This window comes from Aquarana catesbeiana, linkage group LG02, assembly GCF_042186555.1.
Source record: "Aquarana catesbeiana isolate 2022-GZ linkage group LG02, ASM4218655v1, whole genome shotgun sequence".
Lineage (NCBI taxonomy): Eukaryota > Metazoa > Chordata > Amphibia > Anura > Ranidae > Aquarana > Aquarana catesbeiana.
The window spans coordinates 307,954,366-307,977,740 of record NC_133325.1 but is presented as its reverse complement, the minus strand read 5'-3'; the positions used below and the strand labels follow the sequence as shown (position 1 = coordinate 307,977,740).

The following is a 23,375-nucleotide window of genomic DNA, read 5'->3' as shown; positions in this document are numbered from 1 at the left end:
AAAGGTGCTGCAGGAATATCTGGCAAGTACTGTGTGGTACATGTGACAATCTCCCATATTCTTCATATGTCTGGGCTATGGGGTAGAGTGGCAAAATGGAAGCCTTTCCTTAGGAAAAGCATCCAAACCTGGCTAAATATTGCAAAGACGCATCTGCGGCCTCCCAAAAGCATGCGGGGAAATGTGTTATGGTCTGATGAAACAAAGGTTTAACTTTTTCGTCATAATACCAAAAGATATGTTTGGTGCAAAAACACCACATCACCAAAAGAAAACCATACCCACAGTGAAGCATGGTGATGGCAGCATCATGCTTTGGGGCTGTTTTTCTTCAGCTGGAACAGGGGTCTTAGTGAAGGTAGAGGGAATTATGAACAGTTCCAAATACCAGTCAATATTGGCACAAAACCTTCAGGCTTCTGCTAGAAAGCTGAACATGAAGAGGAACTTCCTCTTTCAGCATGACAACAACCCAAAGCACACATTCAAATCAACAAAGGAATGGCTTCACCAGAAGAAGATTAAAGTTTTGGAATAACCCAGCCAGAGCCCAGACCTGAATCCGATTGCCAATCTGTGGGGTGATCTGAAGGCGGCTGTGCGCAGGAGATGCCCTTGCAATCTGACAGATATGGAGTGTTTTTGCAAAGAACATTAGGCAAATATTGCAAAGTCATGTGATGTGCCATGCTACTAGACTCATACCCAAAAAGACTGAGTGCTGTAATAAAATCAAAATGTGCTTCAAAAAAGCATTGGTTAAACCATTTCAGCCCTGGAAGATTTTACCCCCTTCCTGACCAGAGCACTTTTTACAATTTCGCACTGTGTCGCTTTAACTGACAATTGCGTGGTTGTTCGATGCTGTATCCAAACTAAATTTGTGCCCTTTATCCCCCCCCACAAATAGAGCTTTCTTTTTGTGGTATTTGATCACCTCTGTAGTTTTTATTTTTTGCACTATAAAAACAAAACAAAACAAAAAAGAAATTTTGAAAAAAAAAAAAAAAAAAAAAAAAAAAAAACATTTTCCTATAATAAATATCCCCAAAAATGTTTTTAAAAAAGAAAATTTAAGTTTAGGCCAATATTTTAGAAAAAAAAAAATTAAATAAATTGCAATAAGCGTATATTGATTGGTTTGCGTAAAAGTTATAGTGTCTACCAACTATGGAGTTTGGAAAGATTTGGAACTATGGAAAGATTTATGGCATTTTTTTTTAACTAGTAATGCCAGTGATCTGCGATTTTTTGCAGTACTGCGACACAAAGATCAGAGACTTGACACTTTTTTGGGAACATTGGCATTTATACGGCGATCAGTGCTATAAAAATGCACTGATTACTGTGTAAATGTCACTGGCAGGAAAGGGGTTAACAGTAGGGAGCAATCAAGGGGTTAATTGTGTGTTCCCACAGTGTGTTAGGATTGACTAGGTGAGGAGACATATCGTTTTTCCTACTTAGTAGGAACAAACAATATGGCTCCTCTCCTCTGACAGTACAGGGACACACACACACACACAAATCCCCATGCTGGCGCTTGTGGCCAGCAGCGATCGTGCCCACCAGACACGCTCATCGGGGTCCCCTGCCGTGCAGCGGGTGCGCACGCCCTCTGGTGGCGGCTAAAGGAATGGACATAACCATATGGGATTTCGCAGAGGGGAGCCATTCTGCCACAGTATATTTGTGTGAGCCGGTCGGGAACCGGTTAAGGGTGTGCACACTTATGCAACCGTATGAGTTGTACAGTTTATAGGTCACATTAAAAAAGGTGGAAAAAGTCGTAAAAAAGATTCTTCTTGGTCTCATTTTTTTTAATCACAGAAACCTGACATTTTAACATTTTATATATATGACATTTTATATACATATATTTTTGTTTTTTTTTAAATTTGGGATATTTATTATAGTAAAAAGTTAAAAAAAATTGTGTTTTTTTCCAAAATTGACGGTTTTGTTTATAGCGCAAAAAATAAAAACCGCAGGAGGCGATCAAATACCACCAAAAGAAAGCTCTATTTGTGGGGGAAAAAAAAAGTGATAAAAATTTAATTTGGGTACAGTGTTGCATGACTGCGCAATTGTCATTCAAAATGTTACAACGCTGAAAGCTGAAAATTGTCCTGGGCAGGAAGGGGGTGAAAATATATCATATACAGACACACACTTAGGTCCGTATATATTTGGATACATGACACAATTTTCATACTTTTGGCTCTGTTTGCCACCAGAATAAAATTAAAACAATCCAAATGAATGTGAAGTGAAGACTTTCAGCTTTAAGTCAAGGGGTTCAACATAAAATATCAAGTACAAATTTTGGGAACTGCAACCATTTTTTTTTTTTTTTTTTTTTTTTTTTTAACAGTCAGGGGCTCAAATTGTAATTGGACAAATGAATATAATCATAAATAAAATGTTAATTTTTAATATTTTGTTGAGAATCCTTTACTGGCAAATGACTGCCTGAAGTCTGGAACCCATGGACATTACCAAAGACTGGGTTTCCACCTTTCTGATGCTTTGCCAGGCTCTAACTGCAGCGGTCTTCATTGTTCTTTGTTTGTGGGTCTTTCTGCCTCTAGTTTTGCCATCAGCAAGTGAAATGCATGCTCAATTGGGTTGAGATCGGGTGATTAACTCGGCCATTGCAGAATATTCAACTTCTTTTCCTTCAAAAGCTCCTGGTTTGCTTTTGCAGTGTGTTTTAGATCATTGTCCATCTGTACTGTGAAGTGCCATCAAATTAACTTTGCTGCATTTAGCTGAATCTGTGCTGACAGTATATCTCAAAACACTGCAGAATTCATTTGGCGGCTTCTGCCGTGCACATGGCAAACATGGCCGCCCCTCCACTTCCTGCCTATATAGAAATAGGCCCCTGTGCTCTTTAGTGGGGGGAGGAGAAACGGCAGCCCATACTTTTAAAGAAGTACATAGAGCATATTTTAAACAGCACACTGCCCCTAGGGGCTACTGAGAGAACACTAGACAGTCAGATTTTTATTTTATTTTAATTTTTTTAAAGAAAAACTGCAATAAATTCAGACTTACCATTCCTGCTGAAGGACTCAGAACATAACAGGAGTCCAATCTTTACAGCGAGCTTTTTCATAAAAAGATCTTCAGGGACTGGGCCCCCCTGCCTCTTTTAAAATTAAAAGGCAGCAGCTACACATACTGTAGCTCCTGACTTTCACATTAGGACACTTACCTGTCCTGGAGTCCAGCGATGAGGGCACCGCAGGCGATCTTCGGATCGGCTGGTCGGCTGCTACCGCGGCCATTGCTACTAAGGGAGCCCGGCAGTGTAGCCTTTGAGCTTCACGGCCAGGCCCCTAATGCTCATGCGTGAAAAGAGCTGCGCTCCTTCACTGGCCGGCAGAAGAGGGGGACCGAGCTGCTGACGCATCGCCGCGGCCCAGTCTCCCGGAAGTGGAACAGGATACCCGTCAGGTATCCACCCCCCCCAAAGGTGCCAAATGTTGCACCGGAGGAGGGGGGGGGGAATCAGATGAGTGGAAGTTCCACTTTTGGGTGGAACTCCACTTTAATGTGGGGTCCACTCCCCTGGAGGCTCGGGTACCATCCATTTTGGCTGACAGCCCTTTCGAATGGATGATTCTACATAGAACCATAAAGACCTCCATGTATGCTCAAAGAGCATGTGCATCACATCAGGGACCACCACCTTACAGACACTGATGAAAAAAAAAAAAAAACTGAGGTCCTTCCTGTGTAGGAAGGGTTATATAGGGGAGGACTTCCTGTTTGAATATCTGCCAGTGTCCATTTACCTATAGGTGGCGTATAACCCATATAGTCAGTATTATGTTTGCTCTGTGTCCCGTGATTTATATCCTTCGCTCCCATGCATTTCTGTGTCAGGTTAATAATGTTAAACTCCAGATGATACATCTGAGATAAGGGCTGTTTGAATTCAAAACTCAGCTTAGAATTCAACTGCCATGAGATCCTGTTAGCAGAGGTATTGGTAAGCATACTGCACCCATTAATTTGAGCATCAATGGAAACACGGCCCCTAACTAGTCCTGCCTAGCACACCTGATCTAAGGCCAATTGCCTAATGGCAGTTAGGGTCTTGTGCATAAAGAGAAAATTGGCAGGATACTATAGCTGCAGGATGGGTAGTTTGAGCTGAATCGCATAATGCACATGACTAAACAATGTGAGCTAAAATGAATACAGAATTCAGCTTCTGTCACTGATGTCATTGCAGCTCTTTGTAATGCCTTCTCTGAGCAAGCTCCCTTGTTGCAGAAAGCCTTTACACAAAGACAAGCATGTCAAAATTTAACAGAAGCACACAACCACATTTTGTGGTCAGAAATTCATTGTGTCGTCTAAAAGAAAAATTATTGCTTTGCACCTTAATCACTGTAAAGTAGATATTAGGATTTGCAAACAGGAATGGCTGTGTGTCCGAGGTACAAAATAGAGATGGCAAGTGCAGTAATATTTAGCAGATGAAACCTTAATTAAAAGAAATTCTTACCTACAGCAGAGAGCAGGCACATAATTAAGAGAATTAGCACACACCAAAAAACATCCGTGTTCATTTGTCTCTCAAGTTTACTACGTTTATAGCGAGGGCCGTTGTTGTTCAACAAAGCTTTGGTTTCATGACCTTTAAATTTACATTAAGAAAAGAAAAAGAAGAAATTCTTTATTATCCGTGAAGGTGAAATGCCCACATAATTCTTCTGTTATGTGCATCTAGGCCTAAAAATATAGCTTATTGGCTAAACATAGAAAATTTAGGTTAACCATCTGCCATAAAGAAAAGATATGTTGGCTACTTCTCTTTAAAGGAGAAATGTAGGATAGCAAGAAAACAAAAATACATACGATGCTGCAGCTGTCCCCCTGGCTCTAAGACCAAGAACTGAGCGATCACATGACCGCTGATCGCTCAGTTCTCAGTCTTCACTGATCAGAGAGCGGCGACTATAATCCACTGTCTCTGCTCAACCAGCGCTCACTGGAGCACTGGGCTGTGGAGGAGGTGGGAGCAGCTGGCTCAGGCTCTTAGTGGCACATTAAGGTATAGCCATCTGCCAGGCAAGCATCTGGGTGGATTATGACATTGTCAGGATCCCTGCAGAGCTTGGAGCAGTTCTGTGATGTTTTATCCCACTGTCAGCTAAATATGGTCCCACAGGACCATTGTAATTAGTGTGGCCCATGTTTCTTGATCTTATTTAATTTTTTTTCAAACAGGTGTCCCAAAAACTTGAAGTCCCAGAGACAATGATCACCAGAACAAGTGGAAAGTAAATCTACTCAGAAAAATGGACACAACAGCAATAAAAACCTGCTGGAAATTCTAACTCCTTCCCACTCTATCCAAAACCAAAAAACTTTCTATGCTTTAACCTGCATCTACATAGACAATTTGAGTCCAACACTCATATTCAGACACAGAAAATAATCTATGTGATCCTTGGGCTGCGTTGTGTTTTCAAAAGTGGCATGCATTAGTATGAATCAGTACCTGCATAGACAACAATGCCAGAGACAACCTCTGTGTTCCTCAGAGTGCATCCACGTAACAGGAGATTCTCTTTGTGAAGACCGGATTTCTTTCCATTTTTATGAACCCTAAAATATAAAAAGTAGGGCATGCCATAAAGACATCTCAGGAATCTTATCATAAAATATTGCACAAATGAGAAGCTCTAGTTTTTCAATCCTACATCTGGTACAAGTCTTGCAAGACATTGATTTTTAAAACCGAAAAACAGTTGCAAACAATCCCAATGTTCAGTAAAAAGCACTATAATCTGCTAATTAGCTCTGTCAAGTGGTAGCATCAGGAGGAATGCCACTTTGCTTGGCGCTGCTTGCACTTCACTTTCCAACTGCCCTGTATTCATGGAGCAGTGTACGCTCAGTCCATATTTCACAATATATTTTACAAAATGAAAACCGAGCTGTAAAAAAAAAAAAAGTGAGCACAATGTGCCATGAATACAGGTGCATCATTCCCCACTCTTCAACAGCCTTTGCTCTGAACATCCAGGTGATTTTTACCACTGCTTATTGCGTCATATCATGATATATCCAGCCATGTAAACAGACTGAAACTTCTCTAGCAGTGGTGAAATATCATTAGGATGTGTGGAGAAAAGAAACTGTGATAATGCAGGCATTACAGTGGTTTAATAAATATACATCTAAACCTGCTGACACTATCGGTCAGAGGCAGCAGTGTCTTAGATCTCACACTGCACTGCAGACACAACTATGATGCTGTAGGCACACTCATACCAGGAAGGGCACCTCTATTTTTCTTGGGGAATTTATGACAAAGAAGGGTTAACAGTTTTAGATATTCCTTATAAAACATAGCAATTTTTTTTTTTTGATTTTTAGGTCCACTAACTTCTTTATCTGAAAACAGTGTTGCAATTTTTTTTTTTAAATTAGAGAGACCCTATTCTGGAATTCACAATTGTCCTTTTAAATCCCCAGCACCAAATAAAAACGGATATATGGGATGACTCCTTAATATTAATTGATATTTACACTGCAGTGTATATGCCAGCTGGAAAGAAAGATATGAAATGCCTCAGATGATACCAATTAAATTTTGTTTTGTTGCTGACCACTTGATACTTTGTTTAGCAGAGGCATCCAGAGTACAAACATCTTTACACCACCTAAAAAGCAATGTTTTAAGAAACATTTTGCCTTAGGAAAGTTTTAATAACTAGAAGCATTCTAATGACCATTTGCATTTAACAAAGATGCTCTAGGATTTAGGGCTCCTGACAAAGAGTTCTCTTTTTTGAGCCCATTTCCCAGAGCATGCCCCCCCCCCCATCTACTGGTCTGTGCCCAAAGGGTGTAGGAAAGGGGTGTAGGAAATATGTGCAGCTACAAAAGCAAACAATCAGAAGTCTCAGGAATTCACATTCCAGTGCAGTGTTCCAATGGATCAGACACACTTTCTTGGAAATAGCAAATTTGTGAGAAACTATTGCTCTGCTTTCTGAGGTGTGGAGATAAAGAATTCTGGCCAGAGATGCCATTCACATGTCTGTTTTAGCCTCGCTTTCCTAAGTGTTAAAGCTCAAGTTTAGTTCACTTTTTTTTTTTAAATTAGCAAAAGGGACAGTACTTGCATTGAATGGAAAGTACACCTTGTGCTGGTGGCTGCTTTGTCCCTTGAACAGTTCATACCTCTGCCCCACCCCCACCAATAACCCTGCAGCAGTGATCTTCCAGTGCTCTGGGGGTTAAAATGAGCTGGACCTGTGAGAAGAAGAAAAAAAAAAAAAGAAAGTGTACTATTGCTCCCTGATGTGAAAAACTTTATGAATGGAGGAAAACCCTTCATCCATCCTCCTGTCCTCCAGTCATAAAGTGCTTTTCATTGCAGGAAGCCATAGCACAGCTTCTATGAATGGACAGGAGACACCTCTCATTCAAGGCAAGTTAACGGGAACCTGTGCAAAGCCTTGCCATGCATTGTTCTGTGCTGTAATGTATGAGTGTTGGAGGTGTGCCGATTTAGCACAAAGGGGGTGGCATTGCAATGTGCCAACATACGCATGGTGCGTTGTCATGCTTTGTATTAATGCAATGCATATGTGAATCTGGCCTTTACCAGAAAAGTTGCCTTAGCGCTTTGACCAAAGTTGAATAATGCCGTTGCTATAGGTGTAGGCTATTTACAAACCTCTAACTAATAAAGACTCCCAGAGATCACATCATTCTGTCCTCTATTGATATACGACTTTGCTAGCAGACTTAGATCTTATGGTTCACTTTCAAACATCACAGGAGTGAGGTCATAAATGCATAGCTCAGAGCTGCTGCATTAGGTGAGAGAAAGTGCATGTGAGAGGGTTTGAATCAGATGAAGAGCTCACTCCAGTGACAATGGACGTGAACTGTAAGAGCTAGGGGAAGGAAGGAAGGAAGGAAGGAAGGAAGGAAGGAAGGAAGGAAGGAAGGAAGGAAGGAAGGAAGGAAGGAAGGAAGGAAGGAAGGAAGGAAGGAAGGAAGGAAGGAAGGAAGGAAGGAAGGAAGGAAGGAAGGAAGGAAAGAAACTCAGTTTTACAGTTTGGCTTCAGGTAAATGGTCTACACCTTTAGCAAGGGCAATATTCAACTATGGTCAAAGCTGGACAGTTTGTCTTTATCTAAAGCACCCCCTTTCATACATACAGTATCTCACAAAAGTGAGTACACCCCTCACACTTTTGTAAATATTTTATTATTATATCTTTTAATGTGACAACACTGAAGAAATTACATATTGCTACAATGTAAAGTAGTGAGTGTACAGCTTGTATAAGGCCCCTTTCACACTGAGGCGTTGCAAAACCGCGGTAAAAACGATGAGCGTTATTAGTGTGGTTTTACAGCGTTTTTGCTGCGTTAGTGTTAAAAATAGCGCTAACGCCCATGCGTTTTAATCGCGTTTTTATAGCGTTTTTTTAAAGCGTTAGCAAACCTGACCATGTGACAATGTGGTCATGTGACCTTCCCCACGGCTTCTGGGCAGTTTTAAAGTGGTATTACAGCGGTTTTACAGCGTTTCCCATTCATTTCAATTGGGATAGATGTTTTTACAGCGCTATTTTATGGGCCCAAAAGATGCTCCAAAAAAAGCTGTTTGCAGGATTTTTTCCAACGCACAGCCAGCTCAACACCTCAGTGTGAAAGGTTACATTGGGATACATAGGGGGGGCATTTTTCATGCGGTATTTAGGGGGTAATTTTAGTGCTAAAACGCCTGAAAAACGCCTCAGTGTGAAAGGGGCCTTACAGTGTAAATTTGCTGTCCTCTCAAAAAAAGCACTCATGCAGCCCCAGACATGACACTCCCACCGCCATGCTTGACTGTAGGCAAGACACTGAATACCTGCTTTGAACCTGCAACAGTACATATATACAAAAAAAAAAAAAAATTACACATACACACACAGTCTTATGCAAAAGTTTAGGAACCCCTGACAATTCCCATGATTGTCATTTATAAATATTTGGGTGTTTGGATCAGCAATTTCATTTTGATCTATCAAATAACTAAAGGACACAGTAACATTTCAGTAGTGAAATGAGGATTATAGGATTAACAGAAAATGTGCAATATGCATCAAAACAAATTTAGACAGGTGCATAAATTTGGGCACCGTTGTTTTTTTGTTGATTTGAATACCTGTAACTACTTGGCAATGATTAATTGAAACACACAATTGGTTTGGTGAGCACATTAAGCCTTGAACTTCATAGGTGCATCCAATCACGAGAAAAGGTCTTTAAGGTGGCCAATTGCAAGTTGTTGTTCTCTTTGACTCTCCTTTGAAGAGTGGCAACATGGGGGCCTCAAAACAACTCTCAAATGACCTGAAAACAAAGATTGTTCTACATTATGGTTTAGAGGAAAGCTACAAAAAGTTATCACAGAGATATAAGCTGTCAGTGTCCACTGTGAGGAACATGGTGAGGAAATGGAAGACCACAGGCACAGTTCTTGTTAAGGCCAGAAGTGGCAGGCCACATAAAATATTGAAGAGACGAAGGATGGTGAGAACAGTCAAAAACAGCCCACGGACCATCTCCAAAGACCTACATCAACTTTCTGCAGATGGTGTCACTGTGCATCCTTCAACAATTCAGTGCACTTTGCAAAGGGAGAAGCTGTATGGGAGAGTGATGCGAAAGAAGCCTTTTATGCACACACGCCACAAACGGAGTCGCTTAAGGTATGCAAACGCACATTTGGACAAGCCAGCCTCATTTTGGAATAAGGTGCTGTGGACTGATGAAACAAAGATTGAGTTATTTGGCCATAACTAGGGGCGTTATGCATAGCAGCAAAAGAACACAGCATCGCAAGAAAAACACTTGCTACCCACAGTAAAATTTCGTGGAGGTTCCATCGTGCTGAGGACTTGTGGGGCCAGTGCCGGTACTGGTAATCTGGTTAAAGTTGAGGTCGCGTGGATTCCACTCAATATCAGCAGATTCTTGAGAATAATGTTGAGGAATCAGTCACAAAGTTGAAGTTACGCCGGATATTTCAACAAGACAACGACCCAAAATGCTGCTCAAAATCTACTTGGGCATTGATGCAGAGGAACAAGTTCTGGAATGGCCATCCCAGTCCCCAGACCTGAATATCATTGAACATCTGTGGGGTGATTTGAAGCGGGCTGTCCATGCTTGGTAACCATCAAACCTAACTGAACTGGAGATGTTTTGTAAGGAGGAATGGTCCAAAATACATTCATCCAGACACTCATTACAGGCTATAGGAAGCGTCTAGAGGCTGTTATTTCTGCTAAAGGAGGCTCTACTAAATACTGATGCAATTTTTCTGTTGAGGTGCCCAAATTTATGCACCTGTCCAATTTTCTGTTAATCCAATAAACCTCATTTCACTACTGAAATATTAGTGTGTCCTTCAGTTATTTGATAGATCAAAATGAAATTGCTGATCCAAACACCCAAAAATTTATAAATGACAATCATGGAAATTGTCAGGGGTTCCTAATTTTTTTGCATACGAATATATATATTTTACACATACATACACACACATGCATATACACCCTAAAAAAGTACTTAATGATGACCTTCAGTGACCTCAAAAGGACACTGCAGGTCCAGGTTTCTAGGTAGGATTCAGTGTTGGGGAAACTGTGCAGTAACTTTTTCAAATCAATGAAACTAGTTCTATAAGGCGTTGTATGCATCAAACATAAAAAGCTGTGATGGAAGCCTAGCCAAGAGGGTATTTAGAGTCTAAATGAGTCATTAGGTCTTGGAGACTGGGCATCTTTAGCCAAGATGTGTGCCTTCTGCAACTACCTTCAACAAATTTTCTAAGGAAAAAACAGTGTAGCAGGGAAGGAAAGATAATTACAGTGGTATAAAATGAGGTAAATCTGGAGTTCTTCCAAGTCCTGCAAAATTGTCTTTATATTTGAAAACAGATACAGTCAGGTGCACAACTGAGCAACGGTACTGTCTATATGTAAGAGTATATCGATACGATACTTACATGTAACCACGAAACCTGCTTAAATCGTTATTTGGCTTCTCACATTCAATAACACTTCTAAATTTCAAAGGATCAAACTCTGATTCCTTTAAGAAAAAGCAAAAAATAAAAAAAATAAAAAGTCAAAACAAAGTAAGTATTTATAATTCTGTTTCACTCAATTGTCACGGCACAACTTCAGTTTGTTCAGTTAAGCCTCATACACACTGTACGATTGTTGGCAGGGGATTGTTTGTTGACAGACTGTTGTCCTAAAATCTTACCGTTAGTACGCTCCTTTTGACAACTGTTGTCCAATTTTCGGCCGACAACTAGCAGAAGGAGCCCAAAGGGTGGTGCTCAAGACCTGAAATTCCTCGTAGTAGGTCACAAAGTTTGTGTTTGTGGCACAACAATTGTGTACCGTTCGTATGCAAGACAAGAACCTGGCACACGCCCTTTTGACAAAAATAAGACGCTTGGTTGGCCAACAATCGTACCGTGTGTACGAGGCTTTAATCTTTGACAAAAAAAAAACACCACCTAGAAGCGGATTGGTTTCTATGCACAGCTGCACTCTCCAGTTTTAGTAAATCAACCCCCATGAGTCAGAGGAAAGGGAAAGCTGGATGCTAATTGCAGCCATTGTTTAGACTTGTGATTGGTTAAAATCACATGGTACTAAGGCCATTTTCATTGGCACTGTACCTTTTGCCTGTGATCTGCAATGCACGGTTCAATAACCGAGTGATCACAGGCAAAAACAAAAGCCACTCGGACATTATGCTTTTCACTGTTGCCAGGCTGCCATGGAGAATGGAAAAGGGCAATCAGGAAGCCCTGTCCTTCATCCCCTTTACTCAGACACAATTATGTAAGATTAGTTTGGTCAAAATCATCCAAAAGGAAAATATATAGTTGTTCCAAAGCTGCATCGGAGTTCAAAAACGTTCATAGTGTTAAGCCTCCTTCGGTCGAAAAAGAATTCAATCACCGCATCTTCTGATAGTGGAGAAGTCCCTGCTGTCAGAATACAATAGCACAGTGGGAAGGATTCTTCCATCCACCTGAACGAAGGGGACAAAAAAAAAAAAAAAAAAAGAAAAAAAAAAAGGGGGATCCATGTATGGCCAGCCTTATGCTTTTTATACAAAACCAGATAAAAAAAATACTACTTTTAGAGCGATCGGCCGACGATAATCTATTTGTTAGTACACAGCTTTCGAGAGCTGATCACAACATGCGAAAATATCTGAAGGGACAAGCACGCATTTGTACGAAAAATAATTGTGTGATCAAAACCATGCATGCTTAGAAAAGAAATAATACATTACAATCACTTCCGAAGTTCTATGCCGTCATACAAGAATTTTTGTAACCTATTGGTTTTTGATATGAGGCTAGAATGCAAAAAACAAAAACGGACGATCATTCGTCAGATATTCTTATCATGTGTACAAGGCATTCATCTGGAGAATCTTCTTGTGTACCAAGTACTATCTTGAGCTGCCTGTGGCACTAATCAGCTCTGTTGAATAGCAGCTGATAGCGTAAATCAGCTTTTTTCAACCAGGGTGCCTTCAGCTGTACCTTGGCAAAATGCCTAGGAATTGCCCAAAAATCTTATACAAACTAGCGGGTGGCTTAAGCCTACCTATTACATAAATCTAAAAGGTTTTCATTGTACACCATTACAACCTTCTAGCACCAGTATCCTACCAACCAATGACGTCGTCAGGTTGATAAGGAGGTCATCAGGCACCCCAACATCCTTGTTTGTCCCTCATCTTCCCCTCTCCATCAACACTGGGGACACATTAGCTGAGTGAGGGAGAGAAACTGAGGGAGAAGAGAAAAATTGAAATACTAAATCAGTACCAGTGTGCAAAAGTGTATTTGCTTTGGAAGAATAAATCACTGTGTTGCTGCATTATGTAAAACGACGTTTCGTTTTTTTAAATTTTAGAATGGTGTGCCGTGATATTGTACAGAATTTTTAAGTGCGTCTTGATGGAAAAAAGGTTGAGAAAAACACTGGTGTAAGGCCTGGTTCACACCTATGCTTTTAGTGCATTTTCAATTTTGCAGAAACACTACAGTCCATTTAACATGGCTTCCTATGGATGTAGTTCACATCTGCATTTTATGGAAAGGGCCAGGGTTTTTTTGGTTCTATAGACTTCAATGGTTTAAAGACGTGCATTGAAAAACGCAAAATGCACTTGCAATATGCAAACTGCAACCTGCACACGTGTGAATCAGGCCTAAGTTATGGTCCTAATTGCAGCAATGCTGCTCTCGTGCTTTTATTGAGTTATTACCAGGCTTCACCATCTAAACAGTCACCAATAAAAGGTTCTGTCACATTGTAAACAGAACGCTTGGCTGAAAAAACACTTGCACGATTACACCACATATTTTGTGTCAGTACCGCTACCAAACAGCAAGTAAACTGCACAAGGTGCCTGCAAGATCTGACTCCTGGGATTTATTGTACACAGACTTTCCCATGGCACCAAGTACAGCAAACTCTGTGCCAAGCTGCAGTGTCACCATTTTCCAAGCATTTTGGGGTTTTTTCACAATGTATTTTTAATCCGATTTTAATTCAATCTCATTTATCATGACAAAGGATTAATAAAGAAGCCATTATTAAAGAACCAACATATTTTTGAGGATTTGTAAACATTCTACTTACAGCACAAGGATTCAATCATTTTTTTGTTTTGTTTTGTTTTTTTTTTTTTTTTTACTGCATTAGCTGTTCTGTTCTTGTGTAGACTAAAGCATTGGTTAATGGCAAACTAATGTACCAAAAAACTGATCATAAAAGCAGAACACAACCTTTTGCAGAGTGGCACACTAATATGATAGACAGGAGAAGTATACCAATTTATAAAACAAATGAGTACGCCCCATTTCTTTTCAATGGCACATTTACACCTGTCTAGTTAATTGTTTGGAAATGGCAGGGACAAAATGTGTTAAAAGTACAAACACCAAGACATAAAATGACATTTAGGCACACTGTACTGTAAGAATTCTGGGAATAAATGTATGTGAAGGTGGAAGTGGGGTAGAAGCTCAAAAGCTAGTTGATTCATTTCCAAAAGGAACACTGCCTTATCCAGGTCCTACATGGCAAAGGAGGACGCTTTGTTCTTTCATTTTGAGAAAGGGGGAGAGGGAAAAAAAACCTTTCTATAGAGCTTTTTTTGCCTTGTGTCCAACTTAAAGTGGAGTTCCGGCCACCAAATTTTTTATTTTTTTTTTTACAGGCATCTCCTCCCGCTGCATTAATAATACACAAACTATATGTGTATATGCTAGTGGATAGTAATCCTATTTTTTTTAACTTATGATTTATCTGATCGTCTTCTGGCCGTTGCCATGATTAGTGTGGGCATATGACGCCCACTCGCAATCTCTTCCTGGATAACATATCAAGAGGTGCATGCTGGGTAACCAGCATGCACCTCTCGCGCATGCGCGATGCTCCGGCGGCTGTAGTGCCAATTGTTTATCAAGTTGCCATAACAAAGGGCGTAAGGCCTGGTTCACACCTATGCGGGAAGGTTCCGCACCGTTATTACAACATAGATAGATCCGCCTTAAATCGCGTTGTTTCCGGTCGGGAACTAACGCGATTTTTACAATGTCCTGCCCACTGACTCGTGGAAAATGATGACTCACATTTCCCAGGAGCACAGGCAAGGGAGGAAGTGATGCGGAGCTGGAAGTGGCAAATTGGGAGACACCACCTAGCAACAGGGCACTTCGGGTAAGTAAAACTTTTTTTTCACTCCAAATGTTTCTCATAATTGATCAAGGACTGGGAAAATGAAAAAAAAAAAAAATTTTTTTAGGGTGGAACTCGGCTTTAACCACTTCAGTCCCAGGAAGATTTGGCTGCTCAATGACCAGGCCATTTTTTGCGTTAAGGCACTGCGTCGCTTTAACTGAAAATTGGGCGGTCGTGCGACACTGTACCCAAACAAATCGTCCTTTTTTTTTTCTCCACAAATAGCGCTTTCTTTTGGTGGTATTTGATCACTTCTGCAGTTTTATATCTTTTGTGCTATAAACAAAAGAGCAACAATTTTTTTTTTCCCCAAAAAAAGTAAAATATATCTTTTACTATAATAAATATCCCACATCAGGCACTTTTGACACATTTTTGGGACCACTGGCATTTATACGGCGATCAGTGCTAAAGAATGCACTGATTAATGTGTAAATGTCACTGGCAGGGAAGGGGTTAACACTAGGCACTAGGGGGCGATCAAGGGGTTCCCTGACTGTGTTCTAACTGTAGGGGGAGGGGACTGACTATAGAAATGAGAGATTGTGGTTCCTAGCCATTAGGAACTCACAATCTCTCTCTCTCCTCAGCTCACAAAACAGGTGTGTGTGTGTGTGTGTGTGTGTGTGTGTGGCCGGCGGTCATCGTGACTGCCTGTCACCAGCTTTGGACCCCCCCCCCGCAGTGCAGCGGGAGTGCGCACGCCTGCTGTCCCACTTAAAGGGATGGACGTAGAGCTACAACAGTTCACGGGATCGTGCTGACCTGCAGCAGTATAATGACAGCAGCTGGTCAGCAAGCGGTTAAAGGCCAAGTTCACCTTTTTCCAGAAAATACCCCAAGCAGTCAAGGGGCCACAGTAGATATTAAAAATCTGAGCTTTGTTTTATTATTTTACCTGTAGACCATTGGGTCCCCTTTAGAAGCCCGACTAAAAAACCCCTAATAAGCAACCCCAATGTCCCGACCTGTTGCTAGGACAAGAAAATTGTTAGATGCTCATTCCCAGCATTGCAGGAGTGAAAACCAATGTTTTTCTCATCCTAAAGACAAGGCAGGATGTGAAGGTTGCCAACTCGGGCAGGCTTCAGCTTGTATAAGAGGGGTTAACATCTAGGGGCAATCAAGGGGTCAACTGTGCCTAAAATGTGTCATGTGTGCTGCTTTTACTATTCTATCTGGCTGTTTTTTTCTCTTTGTAGGCAGAAAACAGTCAAGTCGCTGTTGCCTGTACACAGAGTTCTGTGCTTTTGTAAACACAGAACTCTGTGTGATTGGACACAGCAGAACAGCTGATTTCAGCCAAAAACATTGGCTGAAATTAGCTGCCAAACTCATGCTGGCAGGGGGTGCTCCCACGCGTGTTGCCGAACCCAGAACCAACTGGCGTACAGGTGCGCAATTGTGCCTGCTGCCCGCAGTATAAATTTACTGTGAGCGGTCAGGTGTTTAAACAAGCTGCTAGAGCAGGCTTCAACAGGCTTTCAACAAACAGCTAGCTGAAGCCTGCTAGCAGCTTGTTTAAAGTGGCATTTAGCACTCCCATATTTACAAACTGGAGTTGGTACTTTAAATACTTAAAACAAAAACTTGCTGAAAGATCTGCAAATACAGCTTACTGTTTACACTGTGCATACAAGCTAAAGCTCGTGTGAAACCCATGTGAAAAACAGGCCCAAGACTTTTTTTAGCCAGGCTTTTGAAGGAACCCAAATACTGTACAGGTAAAATAATAACATTCTCAAAGCTGCACAGATTTTTAAAGGCCACGTTCACCTTTATGTGGAGCAGAGCTGTAGTACTGAAAAACAGGGGGAAGTGTGCCCTTGGAAGTCTGTAAAGCTCACTATACAATCTGAGCTACCATAAAAATATGTAGTGAAAGGGCCTGCCTGAATGGATAGTTTTGGTAAATGTAAGGGAGATTGTATATTGAGTTCCACCCATTTTTGAGAGGTGGTCTTAAAATGAAAGACCACCCCTCGTTTTTGGGTCTTCTTCGGCAAGCCCCCCCGTTGTCTTCTGGGAACTGTGTGTCCCCCAGAAGACAGCCAGACATTGTGGGCTCGCTGGACAGGTAAGGGTCCTTATTAAAAGTCAGCAGCTGCAATGTTTGAAAAACAAACAATAAAAAATAAATAAATAAAATTTGCGAGTGGAACACTGCTTTCAAATTAGCTTGTCGTACTTTCAATGTCAGTTGTTAAATGGCACCCCAAACCTGGAAGCAAACACACATTTTGCAGTGTGAAAAAGCGCACAGTAAAAAAAACAAAAAAAAAAAAACAACGTGCAGACCGCAATACACCACAATGTCCTATGAGCTACCTTGCCACGTGTAGGTCAGCCCATGGGAATCAACAGGCTACCTTATGCGTACCATGGGAAAAAGGCACCGAAAAAGTGCGCTCCCACTATGCTAGATGTGAAAGGGGCCTAAAAGTAAAAGTGGCGTGTTTACTCAAGACCAATGATGGCTAAGTGTCTCTAGGCATTCGAGTAGAACATGTAACATGTTCCCGAAGGTGAACTTCTCCTTTAACCCTTTTGCTGCCAGAGCAGTTTTTTTTTTTTTTTGCACAGGTTTAAGAAATCTTTTTAGGCCTGAAGTTTACATAGACCACCCAAAACATTTTCTGAAAGCAGACGCCCTAGAGAATAAAGTAGTGGTAGTTCCAATTTTAGGGGGCACAAAAACATAACAAATTGCCCAATTTTTGGTCAAATATAAAAAGACGAGGTTGCACTGAGTATATAGATACTCAACATGTCAAACCTTAAATGTGTGTGTGCCCATTAAAAAGGCGACAAACTTCAGTACCCTACATTTTCCATAGGTGATGCTTTAAAAGCCCTCTATAGGTCATCAGTTTAGCGTTACGAAGTAGGTCTGGTGCTAAAATTATTACTCATTCTGGTGTGTGAAGATATGTAAAATTGTGGAACGCAATCAACGGTTTCAGGCATAGGCGCTCTGACGTGTGCGTTTACACATGCGTATATGTAGGGGTGGCCTCAGTGTGTGTGTGTTTGTGTAATTTTTATAATTATATTTTTTTTACACTTTTTTGTTTATTACATAGGTGACAAAAAGTCCACATGTGATTTTTTTTTTTTTGGCGGCAGGTTCTCGTTAATGAGATGTCCAAGGTTTAAAAGACCCTGCCTGTCTGCTCGGTTCTCCACTGAATGTAATGCATTGCACTGCATTACATTCAGTCCCCGGCCAGGAAACTGAACGGGGACCCAGAAGTGACGTCATGCACTTCAGGGTCAGCAACAAGAAGGGGAGGACAGCGGACATGTGTCCGCTGTCCTCCCTCCCCTCTTCCCGGTGGCACCTGCTATGCCAGTCCCAGGCACACAGATGGGCAAGTGGAGCCCAGGATACATAGCAGAAGGTGCATGAAGCATTTGAGCAACAGCAATTTCTTGTAGTTATGGCGAACCCTGACTTAACCCTTAAGTCTCAAGAGCCACATGGGCTCCTTTGGTACTTGCTGTGGGAGATTTGCAAAAGAGCTATAATGGCAAATGCTGAAAAAAAAGAGATTAGCACCACTGAAATGCAACAAACTGAATAAATCATTTTATTTGCTTCAACAAACTAAAGGTTATTCATTAGCGTTTACAACTACGTTAAGTATGTTACACACATGTACATACAGCATTGTCAAAGCAAAGGATTACACTGATGCATATTTGCATTAAGGGTGCATAGCAGCAATGTACAGGAAGCCAAGATTATTAGGCGTTTACCAGTGTAAACAAGATTTTTGTGTGTTTTCAGACAAAACTAAAAAATTACACACCAATTACTAGGAAGGGAAAAAAAAAAAAAAAAAAAAAAAAAAACTAACACACACACAAACACACAGTTGAAGTTAAACCCAGGTATTAAAAAAAAAAAAAAAAAAATCTATGCATTATGGAAAGTGGATACGTGACTTTCAAGATTTAACTTACCCATGGTGCAGATGCAGTAACCAGGAGATAAGTGTTCCTCAATTATAACCTTGTATAATTGAGGTTTATTGCAAACAAAAAGTAACGCATGACATGTGGACTAGCCACATAAATATAAGTGTGGTTTGCTAAAATGCTAGCATTTACCAACGTGTCACACCAATCAAGAGAAGAGAAAAAAAAAAAAAGGAATTCTGACTTCACTGTAAATTCAGTATCTTGGAGTACAGCTCTGGCCAAATAGGCACAACTAGGCAAATAGAACTGTGCCAACGGGCCCAACAACACAGATCCACACATCAGATCGCTGCTGCAAAAACCTTGCAACCAAAAGCTGCATCTGCAGAAGAATGCAGGTCTACCTGGTGGAACTTTGTAAGGCGCCACCTGATCTTCTCTTCATACCTTTACAAAGCTGGGCATCACAGGCCTAAAATGATTGGAAGGGTAATTTTTTTTTTTTTTTTTAAAACAACAAACATATCATACTTACCCTCCACTGCGCAGCTTGTTTTGCACAGAGTAACAGATAACCCCCTCTGGAAGCGCTTCCCCTGAGGGGGTTACCTTGCGGGCGCTCCCAAGTCCAGCATTTAGCGTCCATATAGGCCGAATGCAGGACTCGGCCCCTCCCCCTGCGTCATTGGATATGACTGACAGCAGCGGGAGCCAATGGCTGCGCTGCTATCAATCTATCCAATCAAGATTCAGGAGCCTGTGGAGAGACTGACAGCGCATCCCCGCCGACTGAATGAAGGGGTTCAGGTAAGTAAAATGGGGAGGCTAGGGGGCCGGTGACTGCCAGGTGTTTTTTCATCTTAAATGCATTAAGGTGAAAAAACACGAACCTTTACAAACCCTTTAAAGCATTTAACCTTAAAAAAAAAGAAGGAGATCTTGTTCCTTTAAACCATGAATAACAGCACAGTGCTTGTGCTGTGTAATTCGGCCCCCTGGATCACCTGAAATACCTGGTTGATCCTGCCAGTTTTTGCCCTCCCCCCTGTAAACTGACCATGGTGAATCATGCCTGCTGAGCCCTGACACCGTGGTCAGTTTTCGTGCCTCCATCATCCCCAGGTCTTCTCTGTCTCCTCCTCCCTGCCTGTCAGCTAGTCTGTGTGCGAGCCGCCCCTCCATTCCCCTTGTAGCACCGCTCTGAGCAGTGCACACATTACTGCACACAATCAGTGCCAGCCCCACTGCATGCCTTTTTTGTAAAATTATACTTCTAAAATACCCTATTCCTTCTCCCCGATCAGTGGCCACGTAACCACCATCGCTCTCTTCCTCCGATGTATACACTAGGGAGGGAGGTCAAGTGACCACCCAGCAGACGACAGAGGGAGATACTGGCCCGTCCCTCCCTAGTGCATACAGCGGAGGGAGAGAGCGACGGGCGGTCATGTGACCGCTGATCAGGAGAAGGAATAAGGTATTTTTTTCCCCACAAATAGAACTTTCTTTTGGTGGTATTTTATCACCTCTGCGGTTTTTATTTTTTGCGCTATAAACAAAAAAAGAGCGACCATTTAAAAAAAAAAAAAAAAAAAAAAAAAAAAAAAAAAAAATCGCAATAAGCTTATATTGATTGGTTTGCGCAAAAGTTATAACGTCTACAAAATAGGGGATAGATTTATGGCTTTTTTTATAAATAATTTTTATTATTTTATTAGTAATGGCGGCGATTTTTATCATGACTGCGACATTATGGCGGACACTTGACACTATTTGGGACCACTGTCTTTTATACAGCGCTATAAAAATGCACCGATTACTGTGTAAATGACACTGGAAGGGAAGGGCTTAAACACTAGGGGGAGATCAAGGGGTTAAGTGTGTCCTAGGGAGTGATTCTAACTGTGGGGAGGATGGGCTACCACTGACATGACAGCGATCACTGCTCTTGATGAGAGGGAGCAATAGATTCCCGTCATGTCACTAGGCAGAACGGGGAAATGCCTTGTTTACATAGGCATCTCCACGTTCTGCGGCTCTGTGACATGATCGCGACACACCGGCAGACATAGAGTCTGCGGGCACAGTCACGCGGCGGACGCACGTTCGCACTAGCCCTGCCAATTAAAGGGGACGTACAGGTACGACCATTTGCCCACCGCTGCCATTGTGCCGACGTATATCGGCGTGCAGCAGTTGGCAAGGGGTTAAAGGAGTTGTAAAGTCGGAAGGTTTTTTTTTTTTTTTTTTATCTTCATGCATTCTAACGCAGCAGCCGCCCCAGCACCCCCTAATACTTACCTGAGCTCCATCTCTCTCCAGCAATGTCTACAAGTGTCTCAGCCATCCAAGACTCTCCCTCCTGATTGGTTGAAACAGCAGCGGCGCCATTGGCTCTCGCTGCTGTCAAAGTCAGTCATCCAAACAGGAGAGAGAGGGAGTGGGCCAGGCCGCGCCACAGCTCTGTGTCTGAATGGACACAATGAGTGTTGACTCTGCTCAGGTGCCCCCAAAGCAAGCTGTTTGTTGTGGGGCACTCAAAAGGAGGGAGGGGCCAGGAGCACAGAAGAGGCACTCAAGAACAGGAGGGCTGCTCTGTGGAAATCTACTGCAAAAGAGCAGGTAAGTATAATGTGTTATTTTTAATGAAAAACAAAACAAACAAAAAAGAAAAAAAAAAAAAAGCAAAAAAAAACACTAGACTTTACAGTCACTTTAAATGTCTAAAAGACCAGGAAACTACTGCCAATCCAGTGGAGTGAGAACAGAGGAGTTCTGGAGAAGCTTTTCCGTTTAAAATTTAACCACCGCAAGATCGTAATATGTATATATACACACACACGTTGCGCCTTTTAAAGTGGTTTACCAGGGTTATGGCTGATAGCTTCAGCCATAACCCCAGTATCTTTTTCTTTGGCCGGCTTTCTCATAAAAGCGTTCCGAATGGCTCATTAATTGCTGCTGGAACACCTGCAGAAGTGGCGTGAGGGGGCACCTCCTCCCCCCTCTTGAAGCTCGCCGTTTCCATCGCAGCGCCCGAGAAACGATCTGATGGTGCGGCTGGCTAGTCCCAGAGACCATCAATGAGTAGATCCTCTTTGATCGCCTCTATGGCCTTGGAGGACCGGAGTGACATCACTTCTGGTCCAGGCTGAAAGTAAACTTTTTTTCTTTTTTTTTTTTAAAGCAAACAAATCATAATGTATTTTTTTGATCTCTTGCTTTATACAGAAAAGTAAACATTTCCTTCCTGTTTTTCATGATTTCCTGCATTTTTTGTTTCTTTAATGTACTACTCTGGGACACACATACCCAGAAAAAAAAAGTATAACTGTTTAACTCTTGAGTGGAAAAGATTACAACCTAAACTACTAGATCACTGTTGCACCAGTAAACCAGTATAATTTTAACAAAAAAAAAAGAAAGAAATTGGATGTCAAATAGAAAAAGCCATTTCTTATTTAGCAGATTGCCTTAGGAGGAGCAGAGCAAAAAAAACTTTCCTTGAGTTCGTTTTTTTCCTCGGAATTTAAAACTCCCTTGAGTAAGTTCGCCCCCCCCCCCTGCTCTGTAAAGTATCTAACTTAACAGATTAAAATAGAACATTGGATGAAGCTTAGGAACAAATCATAGAATAAAAAAAAAAAAAAAAATCTGCAAGGGAGTGTCAAGAATTTTTGGTGTACGAATGGAAGCACATTTAATTTGGTTGCATCAGATTACTTGCTTCATCCTTGGCATTCAGTGTTTAATAATGCTAAAAAAAAAAAAAAAATCTTGGGTTTCATAAACATTCTGAGAAGCAGCTGGAAACTTTACCGACGGGGGAAGCAGGAACTAAGAATAGTGGGATTGCAGTACTGTCCAGATCTAACAGTAGTTAGTCAATAAGCAGCTAGCAAATCTGTTCGCCGTATGCTTGATTTTCTAAAATCTTGCTGATTATATGAGCAAAACATTCCATACACAGCCCCGGGTGGGTGCGGTAGCAAAATCTTTGCAATACAGAACGAGCATTGATGCCTCGCTCACAATCTGGGTCCTGTGCAATAGCTGGGTAAACTCCGATTGACTGGAATGTAGCTAGGTGGGTCACAGCTAGAGTCAATGTTTTGACAACAGTAGAAAATAATCTTTCACCACTTATTCTTTCCAGACACTATAAAAAAAAATGAAGCGAATGGAGAAAGATAGTCATACAGTAAAATATTATATTGCTCTTAATTACTTCCCGCTACAGCCATCTTTATTACAACCGCCTGCTGGAACAAACATCTCTGCTTCTGGGAAAATAAAAGAAATGAGAAAGGAAAAACAGGTAAATATTTGCAATGCTTCTACACATACACACTGTAAAAGGGTATGCTGCTAGCTGTTGAAGCAACAACAGTAAACTCATTCCGTTTTAAAATACAAAGATTTATATTTTTACACAGCAGAGATGACACCTTCCCCATCTAACTAGGAACCACGTGACAGCAGGTACTGTCCTTCCAGGCAGGAGACAGACTAGCAGCTTCTGGGCATGAGAGCTGGATGTGAATTAGTACAGCGCCATCTGTATATCATCTAGCTGTAGGGTTTGTAACAAAATGGGAGGAGAAGGGATTAAAAGTGTAAAGCT

General features: G+C 41.4%; 1 protein-coding gene across 1 annotated transcript in view; it reads right to left on the bottom strand.

Annotated features, from left to right (window-relative positions):
* The window catches only part of ATP10A (ATPase phospholipid transporting 10A (putative)), a 256,901-nt gene that overhangs the window by 156,863 nt on the left and 76,663 nt on the right, over nt 1-23,375 (bottom strand). The window contains exons 3-5 of the mRNA XM_073614639.1: nt 11,047-11,132; nt 5,522-5,628; nt 4,523-4,654 (exon numbers count right to left, since the gene is read on the bottom strand). Coding sequence (XP_073470740.1) covers nt 4,523-4,654; nt 5,522-5,628; nt 11,047-11,132 — 325 coding nt within the window. The remainder of the gene's footprint in view (nt 1-4,522; nt 4,655-5,521; nt 5,629-11,046; nt 11,133-23,375) is intronic.